The 20,443-nt window shown below is 34.0% G+C and overlaps 3 protein-coding genes across 9 annotated transcripts; 2 read left to right on the top strand and 1 right to left on the bottom strand.

The window, feature by feature from the left end:
* Positions 1-1,488: 1,488 nt before the first annotated feature.
* LOC121771152 (probable WRKY transcription factor 51) lies at positions 1,489-2,995 on the bottom strand. The gene is made up of 3 exons (XM_042167938.1): positions 2,678-2,995; positions 2,418-2,558; positions 1,489-1,809 (listed from the first exon to the last, which is right to left on the bottom strand). Exons 1-3 carry the CDS (start codon positions 2,923-2,925, stop codon positions 1,650-1,652), a joined length of 549 nt encoding a protein of 182 aa, XP_042023872.1. The 5' UTR covers positions 2,926-2,995; the 3' UTR covers positions 1,489-1,649.
* Positions 2,996-6,807: 3,812 nt separating this feature from the next.
* LOC121772231 (protein SLOW GREEN 1, chloroplastic-like) lies at positions 6,808-9,342 on the top strand. The gene is made up of 4 exons (XM_042169246.1): positions 6,808-7,543; positions 8,203-8,349; positions 8,545-8,625; positions 8,980-9,342. Exons 1-4 carry the CDS (start codon positions 6,866-6,868, stop codon positions 9,145-9,147), a joined length of 1,074 nt encoding a protein of 357 aa, XP_042025180.1. The 5' UTR covers positions 6,808-6,865; the 3' UTR covers positions 9,148-9,342.
* A 1,263-nt stretch (positions 9,343-10,605) lies between these two features.
* Positions 10,606-19,302, top strand: LOC121770731 (putative pentatricopeptide repeat-containing protein At5g08310, mitochondrial). Of its 7 annotated transcripts, none has more exons than XM_042167492.1 (10): positions 10,606-10,775; positions 11,795-11,894; positions 12,587-12,676; positions 12,851-12,885; positions 13,042-13,137; positions 14,060-16,312; positions 16,436-17,300; positions 17,901-18,335; positions 18,711-18,806; positions 18,900-19,302. In XM_042167492.1, exons 4-7 carry the CDS (start codon positions 12,853-12,855, stop codon positions 16,460-16,462), a joined length of 2,409 nt encoding a protein of 802 aa, XP_042023426.1. In that variant the 5' UTR covers positions 10,606-10,775; positions 11,795-11,894; positions 12,587-12,676; positions 12,851-12,852; the 3' UTR covers positions 16,463-17,300; positions 17,901-18,335; positions 18,711-18,806; positions 18,900-19,302. The 7 variants fall into 7 exon arrangements, with proteins under 7 accessions (XP_042023426.1, XP_042023425.1, XP_042023431.1 ...); XM_042167491.1 differs by adding an exon at positions 12,314-12,378 and having other exon boundaries at positions 16,436-18,335; XM_042167497.1 differs by adding an exon at positions 12,314-12,378 and having other exon boundaries at positions 13,028-13,137; positions 16,436-18,335.
* Positions 19,303-20,443: the final 1,141 nt, after the last annotated feature.

The raw sequence follows: 20,443 nt of genomic DNA, 5'->3' as shown, positions 1-20,443 counted from the left end.
TTTTTTATGTTTTGTTATTTTTCTTTCTTTTGTTTTATAACTTTTTAAAATAAATTTATAGTACACCTTGTGGTTTTGTTTTTACTTCAAACACAACTGATAGCAACACCAAGTCACTCTCCTTCTACTATAGCCACAAAATCAACAACATATGCATTCTCAATTAAAAACTCTATAGGAACAAAATCTAAATTAGGGAAATGTCTCCTCCAATTCACTGACCTCACTACTACGCATTCATCAAGAAACAAGCAAAATCTCCATGAATGAAGGCATCTTTTTTTATGAAATTGGGACTTCTAGATTCCAACCAAAAAACCCAATTGACAGAGGGAACAAATTCAACATTGCAAAATCCCAATATGATTTAGATTTTTGACTATAAATAATACCCCTAATATTTGTTTCAATATATGTGTTTTCACATTTGTAAAGAATAAATCAAACAAATTTAATGATATTTAATATTCCCTTCTTCCACAATTTAAATTTTCATGTTGACTCTGTCTCTGCGAGTTTTAAGTTAATGGGACGCGGATTGCACTTTTATATAGTTTCATAATAAAATATGAATAAATGAATTAGTGGATAGTGGGTTCCACTTACCAATAATGAAAGTAAATGCGACTTTAAATTGTAAACGGACCTAAATGACAAATGTGGATATTATTTCATGGATAGATGAAATATAAAATTGATAAAGTAAGATAGTTAGAGAGAAAACATGGATGATTTATTATTACTAAAACATTAGATTCACTTCATAAAAGAGAAATGTTACTATAATAGATATTCCGTAGAAATTAATTTTAGGGATAATCCAAAAAAAAACTAGTACCTTCGATATAATACGTTCACACTACAAAATACTTATTTTATAGGGACAAAAATGCAATAACTTACGTTGGAAAATTTTAAAAATAACTATTGTATAATTTAGAACGCAAAAGAAAGTGTTTCTAAATGAAGAACAAATTAATTTAATCTTTTTGTTTTTTTAGGATGCTTCTATTTGCGTTCTCTAATTTTAGTTTGGACACTAACAATAGCGACACTTTTTGAAGCATTGGTGGTATATTTAGAAACACAAATTAGCATCCTTAATTGTATTAAAATGTCTTGAACGGTTTTTTTTAGTGTTTGTACAAATATTACCACCAAAAAATATATATTAGGAAAAGAAAAGATAATGAAAATAATATTAGTGGATAGTGTGGTCTACATTATAGTAGTATTTGGTGAGCTTAAATATTTATAAAGTTTACCATTTTAGTAGACAAATTTAAAAAAATAGTTCATATTTTTAAAGGAAGGATGAAGTAATAACCGGATCTTAATTGAATAACTTATGGATTGTAAATTCCCGTACCATGTAACCTATTGAAATGTTATTTAAATTCATGTGATTAATCAAAGTTTCTCATTAACGACGAATAAATAGTTGGTGGGACTTGATTTCGATACATCAAATGGAATGAATCTATTTTTAAAAGCAAGTGGGCAAACAAAATTACATAGAAAATATATATAGGGATCTCAATTAGCATATATACGTTTTAAACAGATGCACAAAGTATTGGAGAGAATCACATTATTGCACATACAGTTACATCCAAATTGGAAGGAGAAACATAGTTTTATTTGTAAAATCAAAGAGAAAGTGATTGTGGATTGCAATAAAGCACACAAGTAGGGCTCTCATGATTGTGCACTCCTTCATAAGTTGTTATCACGTAGCTTGAATCATTTCCATCTCTTTCTACCCTTTTCTTCACACTGCATTCTCCATTTGAACATTTGAAGTAATTCCTGTTGTTAATTCATCATATCACTTGCTACTGCATATCAACACAATTAACTTGCACTATACATATGGTATTTTTGTTTCTTATATTTCATAATTATATTAGCACTAATTTTCTATCATGTAAATATGTACTAATGTGTATGTATATATGTAACAATAATTTACTTTGTTTTTATGTATTTATATAAACTTGCTATACATACAAAAAACTCAAGTTTTTTTTCTTTGAAAGTTGAAACTATACAAAAAGACAGTTGATCACAAGTTAAACAGATCTTTAAAAGGAAGCTAATTAAGGAAGCGACAAAGATCATATTAAACTGATAATTGGCAAAAGATCATATTAAACTGATAATTGGCAAAAGATCATATTAAACTATTTGCAGATATCTAATAAAATTTACTATAAAAGGTTTTATGTCTCTTCTTTGACAATTATCACTATAAAATATGCACATATCGAAACATATATTCATGAGATATTGTTGCATTAATATGAGAAATTGATTTTAATAATTTGTCTCAACTAAGAAAAATAGGGTAAGAGAATAGAGAAATTAAATTTGATCAAATATAGCCAAGAGATTTGATCATAAAATACTGATTATACCTCAAATTAGGACTGCTCTTGACCCTTTTCTTCCCATATTTTCTCCATTTAAATCCATCATCCATGATTTCAAGCTTTGATTTGGTCCTAAATGCAACCCTATAATCTTGTTTTTCCGTGTTGTACTTCCTCACTATTCTTCTACAATACATGAAATTAACCAAAATAAGTACAATTAAACAAACAAACAAATTAATTTACACATATCCACCCAAGGTAATTTCAAGAAAACTAAAGAAAAGTGAAGGGATTGAACTTGCTTGTTTCCCATTGAGCTCGAAGATTCATCGTGAACACTGTTCGCTACATTATCCAAAACACTATTGTTCGGAGAGAGAGATCTCTCCTCCGACATGAGGTAATCGGAAACATCTTTGAAATACAAGGCGTCATCGGCTTGGTAGTGAAAGATCTCCCTATCAAAATTAGGGTTAGGGTTAGGGTTTGGAGGTTTTTGAAATTGAGGATTAACATTTAGTATGGAATCAAAGTTGAAGTTGAAGGACATGTTGATGATCAGAAAATTGAGCTTGTGGAAAATGTAGCGTTTCCATTCGTTTTTATAAATACAATTTCTGGAATTTGTTTGTTTGCAATTTTTGTATTTTTGATTGCGTGAAGAAGCTTCATGGACCCTTTCCTAGAGGCATACAATGAAGGTGCTCCAAAGCTAGGTGGCACTAGCTGAGTGGTGTAGATGACGTCATTGGATGACATCAGCATTATCACTAATTGGATGGCGATGGAAGAATTAATAGGACCTAGAATTTCTTTAATTTATCAAGTCACTACATAGGAGTATTATTTATCCAAATAGTCCTAATTAGCCCAATTTAAGTGGCTAAGTTAGGACATAAGTAAAACTCTCTCCTTGTAGTATTGTATGAGTATTTTTTTCACGTGAAGCCATAGTAATCTTATTTAGTTTGTATATGGTATAGTACCTTAATTAAAACAGCATAGAGTTAATAACGGAAATGAAAAATATTAGTGGTTGTTACTTAAAATCGACTTTTTTTCTCTCCTACAACAATCTCAAAATTTTGAGACCGATTTAAATTATCTTTTAAAAAAAATGTATTAAATTAACGACATTCTAATTGCATATGATCATATGAAGAATTTGAACATATTTGGTTGCATGATCATATATTTCGAAAATCTTTAAAATATCAGCATATAAATAAGTCTATGTTACGCAAAATATCAGTAATAACGATATACTATAACTATCTTAGCTTTAATAGACAATTCTACTATTTTTTAAAAAAATAATTGGAAAATATTGTCACATAATATGCTTAAACACGAATAGATAATAAATCTAATGAATATTAATTTTGGTTCTTAGTTTTCATTTTAGATATAATTTTGGCTTGATTATAACTCCATAATCATAATTCTCAAGGATAAGTTGCTCGTAGTGAATTGTTAGATGTTTTGTAGGAGAATGAATTTCATTCTACATTAAAATACAGAAATGTGAATTTAAATGTATATATATAGTACTCCTTTCGTCCCTCAAGAATATGCACTCTTTCCTTTTTAAGTTCGTCCCACAAGAATATGCACTTTCTAATTTTAGAAAGTCTTTTCTCTCTAATGAGGTGGGACTCATTCTTCACTAATAATACTTTATTTACTTTTTTTTCTCTAACTCTCTCTTACTTTACCAATTTTACATTAAAATCTGTGCCGACCCCAAAGTGCATATTCTTTGGGTACGGGGGAGTAGTTAATTAGTTTCGTTTATTGGATGTATGCATCTACATTACGAGCACAATTATTCTCCAAACACTATTTTTAGCCTCCGCTGACATATATTCCACTCTCAAATCTGATAAATCATGACCAAATCAATAAATACACTATTTTTTTTGGGGAATGAAAGCAGGCAAAACATGGTTTATTAACAATAGGGCTAATAGCAAAAACATAAGTACATCAATTCATCACTACCAATTTTGAATGTGGTGAAAAAATACACAAATTTTTAGTATAGTCAATTTTTCACTATCAAGTATTCCATTTAAGATATCTACTTTCCTTTTTAGTTTGTCTCACTAAGATGTCCATTTTTTTTGTCCATTTAAGATATCTACTTTCCTTTTTAGTTTGTCTCACTAAGATGTCCATTTTTTTTGTTTAGAATTGAATCCCTCTGTCATCTCTCCTCATTAAAATGATCAAGTATACATTTTTATTACTCACCTAACAACTCCTCTTAAAATCGCGTGCCACTTAAGAATGTGGACATCTTGAGTGGGACGGGAGTATTATATAACAAATTAAATTATATGTGACGTGCCCAAGTACAGATTTAAGTGATATGAAAATGATATGATAAAATTAGTGTTAAAATGATAAGTTAACATGTTCATATATCTTTGTTTTGATGATTAATCAGGTATATTTGTTTATATGAAATTTGAAATTTTTATATACTTTTGATCAAACGGCATCGTTTTGGTTTAGTTAGAAATCTTGACCTGCCACAAATCAGACCAAGGCGACTTCGTTTAGGACATTCTAGAATGTCACCTTAGATTTTATTTGGGCGAAAATTTCTTGGAAAATTGGTTACATGCTAAAAGTTTATGTATTTTTTCACCATATTCAAAGTTGATGGTAAAGACCTGAATTGGCATTTAGTTAATGCGGTATATTTTTTTTATTATTAGCACTTAATTATATTTATATTTTTGAAAGTGAAAAGATAAATAAATAAAAAATCATACTTTGAGTTATATGCAATCTAAGGAAAATTTGGTTATAATTTATGAGATAAAACATAAACCAAATGGCAAGACAAATTTATGGAAGTGAGTGGTCATTTGATGTGAGGTGTAGCACATATTATCACTTATGAAATTAATTAATTGTAATACAAATTCTCCGCAACTTCCGTTTGAATGGCAAAGTCCCACTTAAATAATCACTAACTAGTTGATAAAACTAGCTATAGGTCAATGGATGTTATCGAATTATTAATGTTGTCAAATATGGAATCACTGATCATAATAATTTATTTTTAGTGATCATGTTTATTGTCACAATAGAAAGTACACGGAAATGTGGTGGCTGCTAAAATTCCTATATGCTGAAAATGACCAAATCGAAGAATTTTCTCCCTAGTCTTCACGACCCAAGAACCTTCCTCCCAATAAATATCTTCAAAATTAAACACCACACTAACTTACTACTATAAAATTCTACATTTTTATTCAATTATCGACATTACATCCATGTGGAGAATAAAACAAAATTGTGCTTTCCGTTTCAAATGTTTATCAATCCCAAGTTGTTGATATGTCACAATTAATAGTGGGATTAATATTACATAATTTAACAGAAAAGGTCAACACATCGAATTGTTTAGGATATCTTATACCGATTAATCAACGATTTTGTGTTGGGCTATAAAATGAACAAGGCAATCGAACTGAAAGAAATGACGAAAACAAAAGTTGATGCTTAATTCAAATAATTATAAAAAAAATGTTAAAAATATTAGTAACGGTCTTTATAAATCAAATTAATCGAGTGTTCACAAACCCAAAATTAACTCGATTTTTCAAAATTGGAGTGATTGAAATTATCATACATTAATCTTAGTCGTATCTAATCTTTTCTTTTTGAAATCAGTTGGATCCAATCTAAGGCTCTACTTAATACATGCAATTGAGAGTATGAAATCATAATTGAAGCATTGGATTCCTATTCTAAGGTTTGGTACTCATTATAAAATATTTGAATTTAAAATTAAATTATAATTTTAAATCTCTCAATTTCACAATTTGAATTTCATATCTAATGTATATAATTGAAATTCTAAATAGTTAGGATACATACAATATAGACGGTACACAAATTACACAGTACACACTGTCCACACACTATATACATATTACATAGTACACACTACTAAAAATAAACACATTGGACATGCACATTAACACATTCTTCAAATATGTAGTGTTTAGTGTGTGATTGTTGAGTGTGTACACAAATTCTTTTCTAGTGTATATTTTTTTTGCCATAATCTATAAATCTAAGAAACTCTATTTCAAATAATGAAACTTATTTATCCACTTTCGTTATAAAATGAACTAGTAGTGTCATTAAAAACGTTATCCATTTTTTTATATATACAATGAATTATTAAAGAAAAAATAAAAGTAGATTTTGATTGAGAGAATAGAATAAACAAAAGGAGGATCGGTTGAGTTTTGAAGCCCAAGTGAGTCTATATGTTATTCACCACACCTTAAACAGAAAATCCTAGACAAGCTAAATAATTTATTAAATTAACTAAAATAGAAGAATTTATATATGCAACATTAATTTGTACGTGAAATAAAATAACCAATAAAATTTAATTAAATTTTCAAACGATTCCTATAATTATCCATTGCCGCCATCTCCGCCGCCGGTGGCAAGAAAAAATCATGTATCTACAGTCTTCAGCCGCCATCTCCGCTGCCGATTTAGAAAACAAAATGGCTGCTTCATCTCTCTTCAATTTCACTCTCTCAACTCACAATAACAGACCCAAATCTCCACGCCCCTCGATCAGAAGCCCCTCCTCACAATCCCTAGTTCTCATCCCCAAATCTTTATCTCTCCATTTCGCCGCGAAATTTCCCAATTCACCTCAATCAACCACCAACCCTTCAGTCCCAGCCCTCTTCTCATCTCCCCAGAACAAAATATCGAGCTTTCTTGTAGCAAAGATTGCAACTTTATTGTTGGGGTCACTGATTTTCGCTGGCTGTGTGAGGGGAAGGCCTGCTTTGGCAGAGGCGGTTCAAGAAAGTGAGGTCTTTCAGGAGAAGAAAGATGCCCGAGCTAGTGATGACGAGGGCGAGGAGATGTGCGAGAGATTGTTGCAGGAGAATCCAAGAGAAGTTGAGGTGTTGAAGATGGTTGTGAATGTGAAGATGAGGAGGGGGAAGAGTGGTGAAGCTGTGGAGAATGTGGAGAAGTTGATTGAGTTGCAGCCTAGTGAAATGGAGTGGAGGCTGCTGCAGGCGCTTTGTTATGAGATGATGGGGGATTTGAATAAGGCTAAGAGCTTGTTCAAGAACATAATCAACCAGAAACCTCTCTTGCTTAGAGCTTTGCATGTATGATGGCTTAGGTTTGTTAGAGATGCGCATTTAACTGTTTTTGGTGTTGATTTGATTGTGATTGTTACTGTTCTTGGTTGAATTTGTGCTTGGAAGTGCTGGTTTGATCTTGGGTTGAGTTATGATGTTGGATGATTTGAAGAATAAGTGTTTTGGTATACTATGATGCAATCATTGGTTGTGTATTTTGTGGTGTAGTTGTGATTGTTGATGTTCTTGGTTGAATTGTGGTCTGGTTCTATTGATATTAGTGAGGTGTGGATTGGTTAGGATGTTGAAATCATTGATTGTGTAGTGAAAGGTGGATATGTGTAGGATGTTGAAATGATCAATTTTAGTCGAGGATTAAATCGGGTCGGATGTTGAAATGATCGATTTTAGTCAAGGCCGTAGATGGGGTAGGATGTTGATTCTTGATAGGATGTGTTGTGATTGTTATTCTTGTTCGATTTGTGCTCCAATGTCATCTCTGTTAATGGGAGAGGCAGGAGGGGAAGGCTGTTGAAATGATTCTTGATGATCAGTTACACATTCATATTGTATTGTTCTAGCCAAATTCATGCTATTTCGATAGTTTAATTTGTGACTTCACTGTTTGCTGCTTCTAATGCTATAGATAAGCGAAACAAATCTTTGTGTTGCCCTTTCTTTGGTAGGGTCTGGCAATGGTGATGCATAAGAACCAAGAAGGAGCAGCTGTTTTTGAGATGCTAGATAGGGCTCTAGAGGTTGCTCGTCGGGAGAATAAAGTCAATGAAGAGCGAAATATAAGAATTTTAGTTGCACAAATGCATCTAATCAAGGTGACAATTTGTGGCATTCTAGTCTATTGTAGTTTGATTCGCTTTTTAGTTAAAACTATCGAAATTGTCGTTGACAAGGTCGTGTCCATGAATAAAACAAGAAAAATATTGATGTTTTGTGTCTTGGCAAAAATTAGGGCATTTTGTGTGTGTGGAGAACTTGATGCTCCGTTGTTTCCCTTGTGGTTACTGCAGGGAGACTTGGAGGAGGCATTGAGGAACTTTCAAGCTCTCATTGACGAGAATCCAAGGGATTTTCGCCCGTATCTTTGCCAGGTTAGTCAAGTAGCTGTCCCTATACCTTGCTCGTTATTTCATTACTATTAATGAAACATCAAAACTTACCATTTCTATCGCTCTTCTTGCTAGGACTATATTAGTCGATAATGATTCTCTCGTGGTAGAATGAAGCTCGATTTCTTGGTAGATTATAGTAAAACTACTAAATTTTTTTATCAGCTCATGAGCTCCATCTATCAGTATAAACATTTGATCTGAATTAAAGCTGAGAAAGAATAAAAAAACTTCAGATCATCGGTGATAAGCATATTCTGTTCTTCGCCTCTTGGCTTCGTGCAACGAGCTTTAATTTAGAATCTTGCCTGATTCTCTTTGTGAAATGTGCTTCAGGGGATCGTATACAGTCTGCTGGACAAGAAAAAGGAAGCAGACGAGAGCTTTGAGACGTACCAAAGCCTCGTCCCAGAAGAATTCCCAGAGAGAGGGTTCATGGATGACGTTGTTCTAGCAGCAAGAACGGAATCGAAGCAGCAACTTCAGAAGGATCTTCAACGCTAAATCAAGATTAAAAAAAAACCTGATTTCTTGTGAATGGCAGAAGCTTGCCATGAAGGAGACTCGTGTAAGATGCCGTTTTTGGTCTGTCGTGTTTTGGTTGTGGCTCGTTCCAGGAAGCCTAGAGGCGCTATCTAGACTAGCGCATTGGACATCATCGTTCTTCTTGAAATGGCATTTTCCAGGCTAGTAGTGCAACGCACTTTGTTTCCATCTGCAATGTTTACAACGACACAGATGGAAAATTTTGCTTCCGTGCAATAGTTTGCAAACCACCGATCACCACGAAGAGAACATATTCTTGCACACCGTTGTGCATGCTCTAAAAACCGCCCCTTTTCTCCCAAATCAGTACTATATTTCTCTAGTTTTTCCTTTATCTATAAAATCATTGGGCTAGGTTAGGGACCAAAGGGTCTTGATCACAAGCTTATCCGTCAAGCTAAATACTCTGATTAAATGGAACTCCAATTTATTTTCAGCTCTAAAGAGTATTGAGTTGTTAATTAATTAAAATTGTTGCTGGTTTAATTTAATTTTTACCAAGATCATTGTAGTTCAAGATAGAGTATTTATTTTATTGGAATAAATTTTAATTAACTAGATTTATGCACAATAAAAACATTAGTCTAAATACCTCGAGAGAATATAATTTAGCTGACCTCAACTAGGACACGATTTAATGCAATAACAAAGGTCGGGCTAGTGGTATTAGTGAGACTGAGATGCGCATATTTTGAAAGCCGCCATGGAAGTCCATCACATTGATGACAAAAAAAGGCTTTCAAATATGTCTTGACCTAGGAAAGGTTTGTCACGTCAATAAGTGGTCGGATGGCCTGGATTCGAGCGCAAGGTCAAGATTGGCCCAAAGGACACAAAGCACACTACAGCGAACAATATTAGACAAGGGCAGCTTGGGGTCCACATCTGTGGGTGCGAACAAGAGGGTGAACCAAGAGATGAGGCGATGTCCAATTGGCACGAAGACGACGAAGAGCATAGGCAAGAGAAGAATTGTCGGCTCGGGCAGTGCAACGACTCCGGATCCATTGGGAATTCAGGATGTGAATAGAGGCGTCATATATAACGTTTTTTTATAAATTAGAGTGGAGGTGTCTTACCAATTGAGCCGCGCTTCATTGTCAGACGTCATGTATAATGTGTTGTAGAAAGCCTTGCACTCATACACGAGTATAAAGTATTATAAGCGCACAAATAATGTGAGATGTTTTCCAAGGTTCTGAACGATTTCGGTTTTCAATTATTTAATCTTCAATCTGTAAAGATTTTTAGATATGCATTTTTTTCTTTTATAGAATTTTTATTATGCATATTTTGTTTTTCATATTCTGATTATGTAATACTTCTATTTTATCATTTTCTTATTTTAAGTGAGTTAAAGATGTGTATTAGTAGGTGATCCCTTCCATTATTTAATTTATTACTAGAATATTAGTAGTACGTATGATATTCAAAGAGTAATTAAAATTCGGAAAAAATCGTTTCATTTCCACACCGGCGCGACGATGACTGGTCTAAGCAACTGCACGGCGCCGCCTCCGCCGGGTTCTTCCCCAGCCGCCGCTGCTTCTCGAGGGTAGCGTCAGCCCTCTCAAGTCCGCGCCTTGGTATGACGTCATACTTCACACTCCAAGTAGATAAATTCAATTCCATAAAAAGATGTTTTTACTAGTTTTATTGAATTAAAATTTTGATTGATTGGGAAATTTGTTATTTGATCAGCTGTTTCAGCTCTTATAGCCATTTAATTAGTGTTATCAGAGCTTTAATTTAGTATTCCTCTGCTAATTTGCTCTGCGAAGTTATCTAACACCTTCAGTTGGAACTTAAAAAAGTTATTTGCATCAGTTATTGCGCGAGAAGAAAAGCCATTTGATTCTGTTACGGTTGAAATCTAATTCTGAAATCTCAATTTTTGAAGATATGCATCAGAGGCTGCCAATAGAACAACCAGTAGTGAGCAGTGTGAATGTGTAGCTTCTTCCTTTGGTGGAACAATCTGCTTTAATTATTACTCATTCTTGTACTCGTTGCTTATATTCATCCATTTTCCTATATGAGAGGATCCTTGGTTCATGGAGAACTAGTTTCATAAAAAGATGTTTTTACTAGTTTTATTGAATTAAAATTTTGATTGATTGGGAAAATTGTTATTTGATCAGCTGTTTCAGCTCTTATAGCCATTTAATTAGTGTTATCAGAGCTTTAATTTAGTATTCCTCTGCTAATTTGCTCTGCGAAGTTATCTAAAACCTTCAGTTGGAACTTAAAAAAGTTATTTGCATCAGTTATTGCGCGAGAAGAAAAGCCATTTGATTCTGTTACGGTTGAAATCTAATTCTGAAATCTCAATTTTTGAAGATATGCATCAGAGGCTGCCAATAGAACAACCAGTAGTGAGCAGTGTGAATGTGTAGCTTCTTCCTTTGGAGGAACAATCTGCTTTAATTATTACTCATTCTTGTACTCGTTGCTTATATTCATCCATTTTCCTATATGAGAGGATCCTTGGTTCATGGAGAACACATTTTGTATATTAGCATTCATGCTTTCAAATCATGGGCATCTTAAACACATTTACACATTACACTGGAATTCTGTCTAAGTCACTGTATTGACTTTGTAGATACTTTTTGCGGAGGGTTTTATAGCTGGTGGGGCAGCTGGTGTTTTAGTTGAAACAGATTTATATCCTGTTGATCGATACAATAAAGACACAGTTGCAGGTCATCTCTCAGTGGCACTATTTTCATAAACGAAGATATTAGATTGTTTTGGTCTGTTAGCTAAACCTGCTAGATTATTGTAAACAATTCTTATTTCATAGATTTCTCTTGATTATGCTAAGTCAGATCCTGGTGGTTGCAAAGAGTATTGTCATATTTTGGAGGAAAAAGGAAAGATGGTTGTTAATGCGTAATGCTATAAAATAATCTAAGGCTTGCATTTCAACTGAAGCTGTTTGTTACTTATTTTTGTTAAGATTTATCATTTTGACTCACAACATGTGCCTTATGTTATGCTAAATAAAATGTGAAGACCAAGTTGACGAGAATTTCGTTAAATAAACTCAGGCTCATGCTTCTGAAAAAGTTTCCTATATAATTACCTTTTATTGGCTTTAAGTAATTTAATTGCTTTTCAGACTGCATGAGGTGGAGGTCAAATAATTCTCAAAGGTTTATATTCTGGCCTTGCTGGGGTCTTACCGTAAGGACTTATCTAAATCTTTTGGTTTAATAATTAGAGAATGTAAAGTTGTGCAATACAGGAATAAGTTTGTTGAGTTCACACATTATAATTCATGCTATTTGGTATTTTTTTTATAGTATGCTACACGTTTACATTCTGGCAAATATTAAAAAAGCATGTGCTGCATTTGTGCAAATTGTGGAATGATTCAAAGATTTTTGGACAGTGCATCTGCTGTGTTTGTTGGTGTTTATGAGCCTGCCAAGCAAAAGCTTTTGAGGACCTTTCCAGTGAACCTCAGTGCTGTTGCCATCTGGTAAGCTGCACTGTAGTAGCGTATTACTTGTTATACATTAGCATAGCCAATAGGTATATGATTACATGTCAGTTTCCTTTGTCTAACGTTCAAAACTCTTAACCCAAAACAAACTTGCCATATCAATATCTTAATGCGAGTCACTTCTTGTCATTGACTGCTGATGCCTTGCAGGCATGGCTGGTTCTTTCATTCGTGTACCCACTGAGGTAAATGTTTAACCAAAAAACTCTTCTTTTTATTATTTTTTCCTTCTCTTTCTTCTTTTAGGAATGTTTTTGTGGATCTTTTACTTAATCAACTTGTTTTTTGTCCTTGTATATTTAATGTTATTGCTGTTGTTATACCTAGTCTTGATGCTTCAGGTTGTTAAGCAACGAATGCGTACGGGTCAATTTACTTCTGCCCCTAATGTTGTCCAAACAATTTTTGCCAAAGAGGGCTTTAAAGGTCTCTGTAAGGTATGGCGTTTTATCATATTTATGATTTTTTTTATGAATCAACTCATGCCTATTATTATAATATATGCACATATATTAAATCAATCACAAAGTCAAGTATATATCAAAAGCATGGAATCTATTATTATGAGAAATACTATAAAACACCAACAAACAGTTCTTATTTCATTTTAGTAGCGCTGGTGCTTAATTTATATTTCTAGAATTATATTGAGAACTCCAACCTTAGAATTCTAGAACTAACAACATTAGATTAGCTGCAAAAGTAAGTCGGCTAAATCAAAATGTGGAGCCTATAAATATGTGTTGTAGGAAGAGGAAGAGTGGGGGAGTGGAGAAAGATCCGGGACATTTAAACGCGCGCACACATTCATTAACACACACAGAGATTAGAGAGAGAGTTGGTATTTGGGAGCGTGAGAGTTTCCATATTTGAAATACTAGGATTTTTGAGTCAACAGGAATTTGGCTTGGGTAAAAAAGTTGTGGGTATTTTCATCCAAAAATTATAAATTTGCACTATTTTGCATTTTACGAGTTCTCAGCTTTGTCTGTGATTTTAAAGAGAGTTTAACATATTAATACATTAAACAACATATTTCAACGTTTAAGTGCATATCAGTATAAAATTGGATGGATTAATCAAAACTTCAACATAACCCATCAAGATAGCGGCTCCTATTTCTCACTATTTAGTAATGTTGATAATAGGTGCAGATAAATCGGATGCCAAAATATGATATCCCTACTGAATTGGCGCCATGTTTAATGTAACTTCAATAGTGAGAGTAGTTTACAAGAGCAGTTAGCACAGGAAAATCCCAATTCAATTAAAATAGCCATGTTTTGCACACTTCGTCTATTCAATTCCATAGTCTCAACACTCTATTCTAACACAAATCCTATCACTCACCTGTTTCAGAACAAATACTTCTGCAGCAGCAACATGAAAACAAATACAGTTGAAGATTCCCTCATCTCCACTTTCACAAAAAGACCCTTCTGCTTGGAATCCCCTGAGCTTCAAGAATTGAGCTCAAAGCTCACTTCCCAACTGGTTGAAACCGTCTTAAAGTCATTGAGGAACTGGAGATCGGCTCAGCTATTCTTCCAATGGGCTTCCAATCAACGTGGTTACACGCACAACTGCTATGTGTACAATGCCATAGCTGAAATCCTATCAACTGCTCGACAAAATGCCCCACTGAGGGAGCTTGCTTTAGCTTTAACTAAAACACCGTGTTATTGGTCACCAGGGGCTTTTGGATATTTTCTCAGGTGTCTAGGTAGTCAGGGTTTAGTTGAAGAAGCTAATTCGTTGTTTGATCATATGAAAATGTCTGCACTTTGTACTTTGAATGGCTATAGCTATAATTGTTTGTTGGAGGTTATTGCGAAAAGTGGTGATGTCGGTCTATTGGAGCATAGGTTGAATGAGATGAGAGAATTGGGTTGGCCCATCGATAAGCATGCATTGACACCGGCTTTACAATGCTATTGCAATGCCAACCAGTTCGATAAGGCAATTCTGGTTTTCAATGATTTGACTAAAAAGGGATTGGTTGATCAGCATATAGTGGCTATTTTAGTTCTGTCTTACAGTAAGTGCGGGGAAGTTGACATGGCGTTTGAGTTGATTGAGTGGGCTGAAAGGAATCTTAAAATTAGTTTGAATGAGAAAACATTATGCATTTTAATCCATGGCTTTGTGAGGGAGGATAGAGTGGATAAAGCTATACAACTGTATGATAAAATGAAGAAACATGGATATTTTCTCGATGTTTCCATTTATTATGTACTAATTAGAGGTTTATGTAAGAATAAGGAGATAGAGAAAGCCCTAATGTTGTACAAGTACATGCGGGTGTCAGGAATTCCTCCTGATGTGCAAATAATTTACCAGCTTTTGTCATGTATACTGGATGAGAGAGACATGATTCAATTGCTTGAAGATGCTTTGATGGATTTGGATGCGGGGAGAAGGCTTTCGTTGTTTAGTTCTATTTTGAAAGATCTCATTAACGGTGGATATGATGATAAAGCTTACTGTCTGCTGAAGGCAAGTATAGGTTCTGGTCTGAATGAAAACAGTCAGGGAGGTGTGATATCTTTAACAAAGGTAAAGCTTGATTCAACTTGTTTTGAAATTGTCATTGGTGGCTTATGCAATGCTGGTAAACTAGATATGGCTCTAGACTTGTTCCATTCTATGGATCGATATGGTTGCACTCGTAGTGTTCTACTTTTCAATAATTTGATTCAGTGTTTGAGCAGTGCCGATAAGTTGAATGAATGCTTTAATCTCCTCAATAAGATGGAGACAGAAATCCACCCTACGCACTTCACCTATAACTGCATACTTGGATCCTTGTGTAGACAACTGGATGTTGTCGGAGCTATTGATTTGTTGAGGGAGATGCGTTCTTGTGGGCATGAGCCGTGGATTAAAAACTATACGTTGCTTGTTAAGAAGCTATGTGAACATGGAAAGGCAGATGAAGCATATAGCTTCCTTACAGACATGAGCAAAGAAGGATTCCTCCCTGATATGATTGCTTATTCTGCAATCATTGATGGCTATCTGAATGGCAATGAACTAGACCGTGGTATGGAGCTATTTAGAGAGATTTGTGGACAAGGTTATTGTCCTGATGTAGTGGCCCATAACACTATCATCAAGGGGCTTTGTAAGGCTAAAAGGATGAATGAAGCTGAAGATATTCTGAAAGAGATATTTGACAAGGGACTTGTCCCATCAGTAGTTACATACAACTTGTTAATTGATGGCTGGTGCAAAGAGGGAAATGCTGATCAGGCTGTTTTGTGTTTTTCGATGATGATAGAACAGGAAGTGGAACCAAATATCATTACCTATACAACTCTAGTAGATGGATTGTGCAGTTCTGGAAAACTGGAAGACGCTCTTAATCTTTGGATCGAAATGGAGCATAAGGGATGTCGCCCTAATAGAATTTCTTACATGGCTCTCATTCATGGGCTTTGCAAGTGTCATCGACCAGATTGTGCTCTGGTCTATCTGCAGGAGATGGAGAATAAGGATATGTTACCTGATCCATATGTTTACCAAGCTTTAGTAGAAGCTTTTTCATCAGAATCAAACTTGGCCATGGCTCATAAAGTACTGGACAAGATGTCCAAGCTTGGTTCCTCAAAGGTAAATTTTAGGATTCGTTTGTTAAAGTGAGCACACAATAAGAGATCGACGGTGCAGAGGAACCTTATTAATTCCATTTATATATATATATATTGTTGATTTTACTAATTTATGTTACTGCAGGTATTCTCACCCACCAAAAAGAAATAGGCAGACAGAATCTTGAAGGTTACTGCAGTTTATACAGAGAATGGCTGTAGATGTTCTTCACTCTTTATGAAGCAACAGTTATGGGTTGGTTGATTGAGCTGTTTCTTTCCCATGGTTGATTGCTTTGAATGACTATGAAAGTTATTGGAAATGGAGCTATTTATGTCATTGGTTACCGTTTTGGAGATTAATAGCCATGAGCCTAAGTTACACATGTCATTTATTTGTGGTAACTGGGATATTCATTTAAGAAGTGTGAGCAATTGAATAGATTTTAAAAAAAGGAAAAAAGGAAATGCATAATATTACTATGTCGTACGGAATAATATGAATCTCAGCATAGTTTGCGTAATAATAATGCATGCATACATTCTTATTTTATTAATTGGTCAATTGATTTGTCAAATGGCAACATTATATTAATACACATTTTCTTTTGCAATTGCTAATTTACCCTTGTAGTAAAACATACTACTATGTTCTAGTACTAATTTAATAATTTTTTATATCCATTTCATATTAATTTATCTACAAGTCCCAATACTTAATTTCTATAGTGTTTTAGTCATATAAACTTTATTATTCATCCTTTGCAATTATTATTTTTTTTAATGTTGAATTATTTATTGTTCAATCCCCACTCCCTGATTTTCTAATTGGAACGGTAAATTCCATCTAAGTCCAATTTTAGGGTGTTAAAAAATGTTTATATTTTGAAGAAAGTTGAGTTACTTGTGATGTTTGCTTTTTATAAGCATCGAGTTTTAGGTGCTGATGGCTGCAACCGCTCCGTTTACATTAGCTGTTGATGCAAAGAGCTCTCCTGCATTATCATTAGGTAATTTGCATCAATTTCATCTATTATTTGCTGAAACCAAGTATTCTGCTCTCCACATGTTCTTTTTGTGCCATCATTTGCTAGTATGTGTGGTTTGAAATCGAACCAAGTTTTTGAATTTATCATATGGTTGTTGATGTTTCATACTTACCTTTTTCTGATGGATGTGTTTAGTGAAGTAACAAGGTAGAGAATTGATTTTAAGGGTTGTTTCATGCAGCAACGATTGTAGAGGTGTTTTGTGATGACAATTTGAGTTTTATGATGGATGCCTTCCAACTGAGTTTGTGAATTAGTAATAATTTGTTTCTTGTTGTTTTGTATTCATCTATTTGTAATTGGTGATTTTAGTGAAGCAACAAGTTACAGAAATTATTTCTATGATTGCTTCATGCAATGATGATTGTAGATGTGATTTTGTGATGAAAATGTAAATTATATGATGGATGCTTTCCAATTGCACTTTCCAAACGCGATTGGCAATAAACTATAATTGAAAATTTGTTTAGTTTTCATTTTAGTGTTAACACTGTTTTAATTTAGTATTCTCTGGATCCTAATTGAATTGCAAATTTTGTTTTTCGGGGTTATTTTAACAAGAAAATACAAAACCTTTGGTTGGAACCTGGAAGGTTCTTTGCATCAGTTAATGCGTGAGAAGAAAATCCTTTTGACTTTTGCGACTACAATTTGGTACGGTTGGGATCTATAGTTCTGATCTTCTCAATTTAGAATATATGCATCAGAGGCTGCCTATAAAACAACCAGCAGAATCAGTGTGAATATGTAGCTTCTTCTTTTGGAGGACCTCTCTACTTGAACTATGGTTCATGCTTGTACTCGTTGATTATATTCAGCCATTTCCTATTTGCGACAACCCTTGGTTTATGGAAACACATGTTACTATTTTTTGTGGACATCCCAAAGATTTCGGACAATGCATCTGCTGTGTTTGTTGGTGTTTATGAGCCTGTCAAGTGCCAAGCAAAAGCTTTTGAGGACCTTTCTAGTGAACCTCAGTGATGTTGCCATCTGGTAAGCTGCACCACATTAGCTTATTACTCCTTGTTATACATTTGCATAGCTTATAGGTATGTGATTACATGTAAGTTTCCTTTGTCTATCATTCCAACACAGTCAACCCAAAACACACGTTTGAAAATATTTGAATGCGTCACTTCTTTTATTGGCTGCTGGTGCCCTTGCAAACATGGCCAGTTTTTGCATTCATGTCCGCACCGGTAAATGTTTAACATAAGAAAAATTGTTCTTTTTAATTATTTGTATCCTTTTTCTTTCTTCTTTAAGGAAAATATTTGTGGATGTTTTACTTAATCAGCCTGTTTAATAATTGTCCTTATATATTTATTGTTATTGCTGTTATCATGCCTAGTCTTGTTGATGCTTCAGGTTGTTAAACAACAAATGCGGACATGCCAATTTACTTCTGCCCCTAACGGTGTCCGGATGAATGTTGCCAAAGAAGGATTTAAAGGTGTCTATGTGGTATGACGTTATATCATGTTTGATATATTTATGTGAATCAACTCATCACCCCACACACTTCTTCTATAACTGCATACTTGGGTCCTTGTCCAGACTACTGGATGTTTCCGAAGCTCTTGATTTGTTGAGGGAGATGGATTGTGCAGTTCAGATGCTCTTAAGCTTTGGATCGGAATGGAGCATAGGGGATGTCGTGCATAGCTCTCTTAGTGAGTGTCGTCGCCCAGATTGTGCTCTGGTCTGGTCTGGTCTATCTGCAGGAGATGGACCAAGCTTTAGTAGGAGCTTTTTCATCAACTAAAAACTTGTTTAGGATTAATTTGTTAAAGTGAGCAAAGATTGATGGTGTAGGGGGACATTATTAATTCCCTTTATATGTATATTTGATTTTTCTAGGTAAAAAAAGTAGGCAGGCAGAATCTTGAAAGTTTCTACAAGGAATTACTCAAGTTGTACTTCAATCTTTTTGAAGCAAGAGTTATGGTTGGTTGATTGAGTTGTTTCTTTCCCATGGCTTATTGCTTAGAATGACTATTAAAGTTATGAGCCAATTTTTTAGATTAATAGCCATGAGCCTAAGTTCAGCGTGTCATTTATTTATGCCGATGGGATAGTTATTTGTTTCACAGTGTGTGAGAAAAAAATAAACACAATCATGTCATTTGTACATTCTTTTTATTTTATCAATTGGCAATTAGTTTGTAAATGGCAACATTATATTTACACACAGTATTATTTTAATCATATATAGTCTTTACATTTATTATTATTTTTTAATGTCCAATAATTTACTGAGTTATACTAATTCGGAGATTTTATAATTTGAATAGTAAACTTTCAAATTTAAGGTGCTACAAAGTGCTTTGTATTCCCAAGAATATGAATAAATAACTTAAATCTAAATGCTTTAAAAGTCTATACACAATACTCCATCCGTCCCTGAAAGTTTGTCTCATTTTTCCATTTCCATCTGTTCCACAAAAATTGTCTCATTTCACTTTTTACTGTTTTTGGTAGTGGACCTCATATTTCACTAACTCATTTCTACTCACATTTTATTATAAAACTAATATATAAAAGTGGGACCTACATTCCATTAACTTTTTCAACTCATTTTTCATTATATTTCTTAAAACCCGTGCCGGGTCAAAGTGGGACAATATTTGGGGGACGGGGGAAGTATATAGTATGTAGAATTGTACTAAAATGACTATCCAAATTAAAATGACAATCTACCACTAATGAGGACTCTTAGATTTAGGAACAGATTCAACTTTAGCCTGTCACGTGGCAGGCTTGCATATGAATCGCGGATTGCATATGAATCGCGGATTGCTTGATTATCTCTGACTTCGTATCACAAATTGCTTGGAACAATATGTCGAGTTGCTTGTTTATGTATTGCACATTGCTTGCATAAGTTGTCATTTTAACTATGGTGTCACCATAGTGTTCTGATTTCATCACAGATTGCCTGGAACCATATGACGAATTGTATGTCTATGCACCGCAGATTGCTTGCTTATGTATCACAGATCACTTGCTAAAGTTGTCAAGTTATCATTTTAACTATAGTGTCACCATAACGCATCATATTACATGATATTGATAGAAATGCAACCCTAGTAATTAAATAG

This window comes from Salvia splendens, chromosome 16 (genome assembly GCF_004379255.2).
Source record: "Salvia splendens isolate huo1 chromosome 16, SspV2, whole genome shotgun sequence".
Taxonomy (NCBI): Eukaryota; Viridiplantae; Streptophyta; class Magnoliopsida; order Lamiales; family Lamiaceae; genus Salvia; species Salvia splendens.
This window is presented reverse-complemented; position numbering and strand designations above follow the sequence as displayed.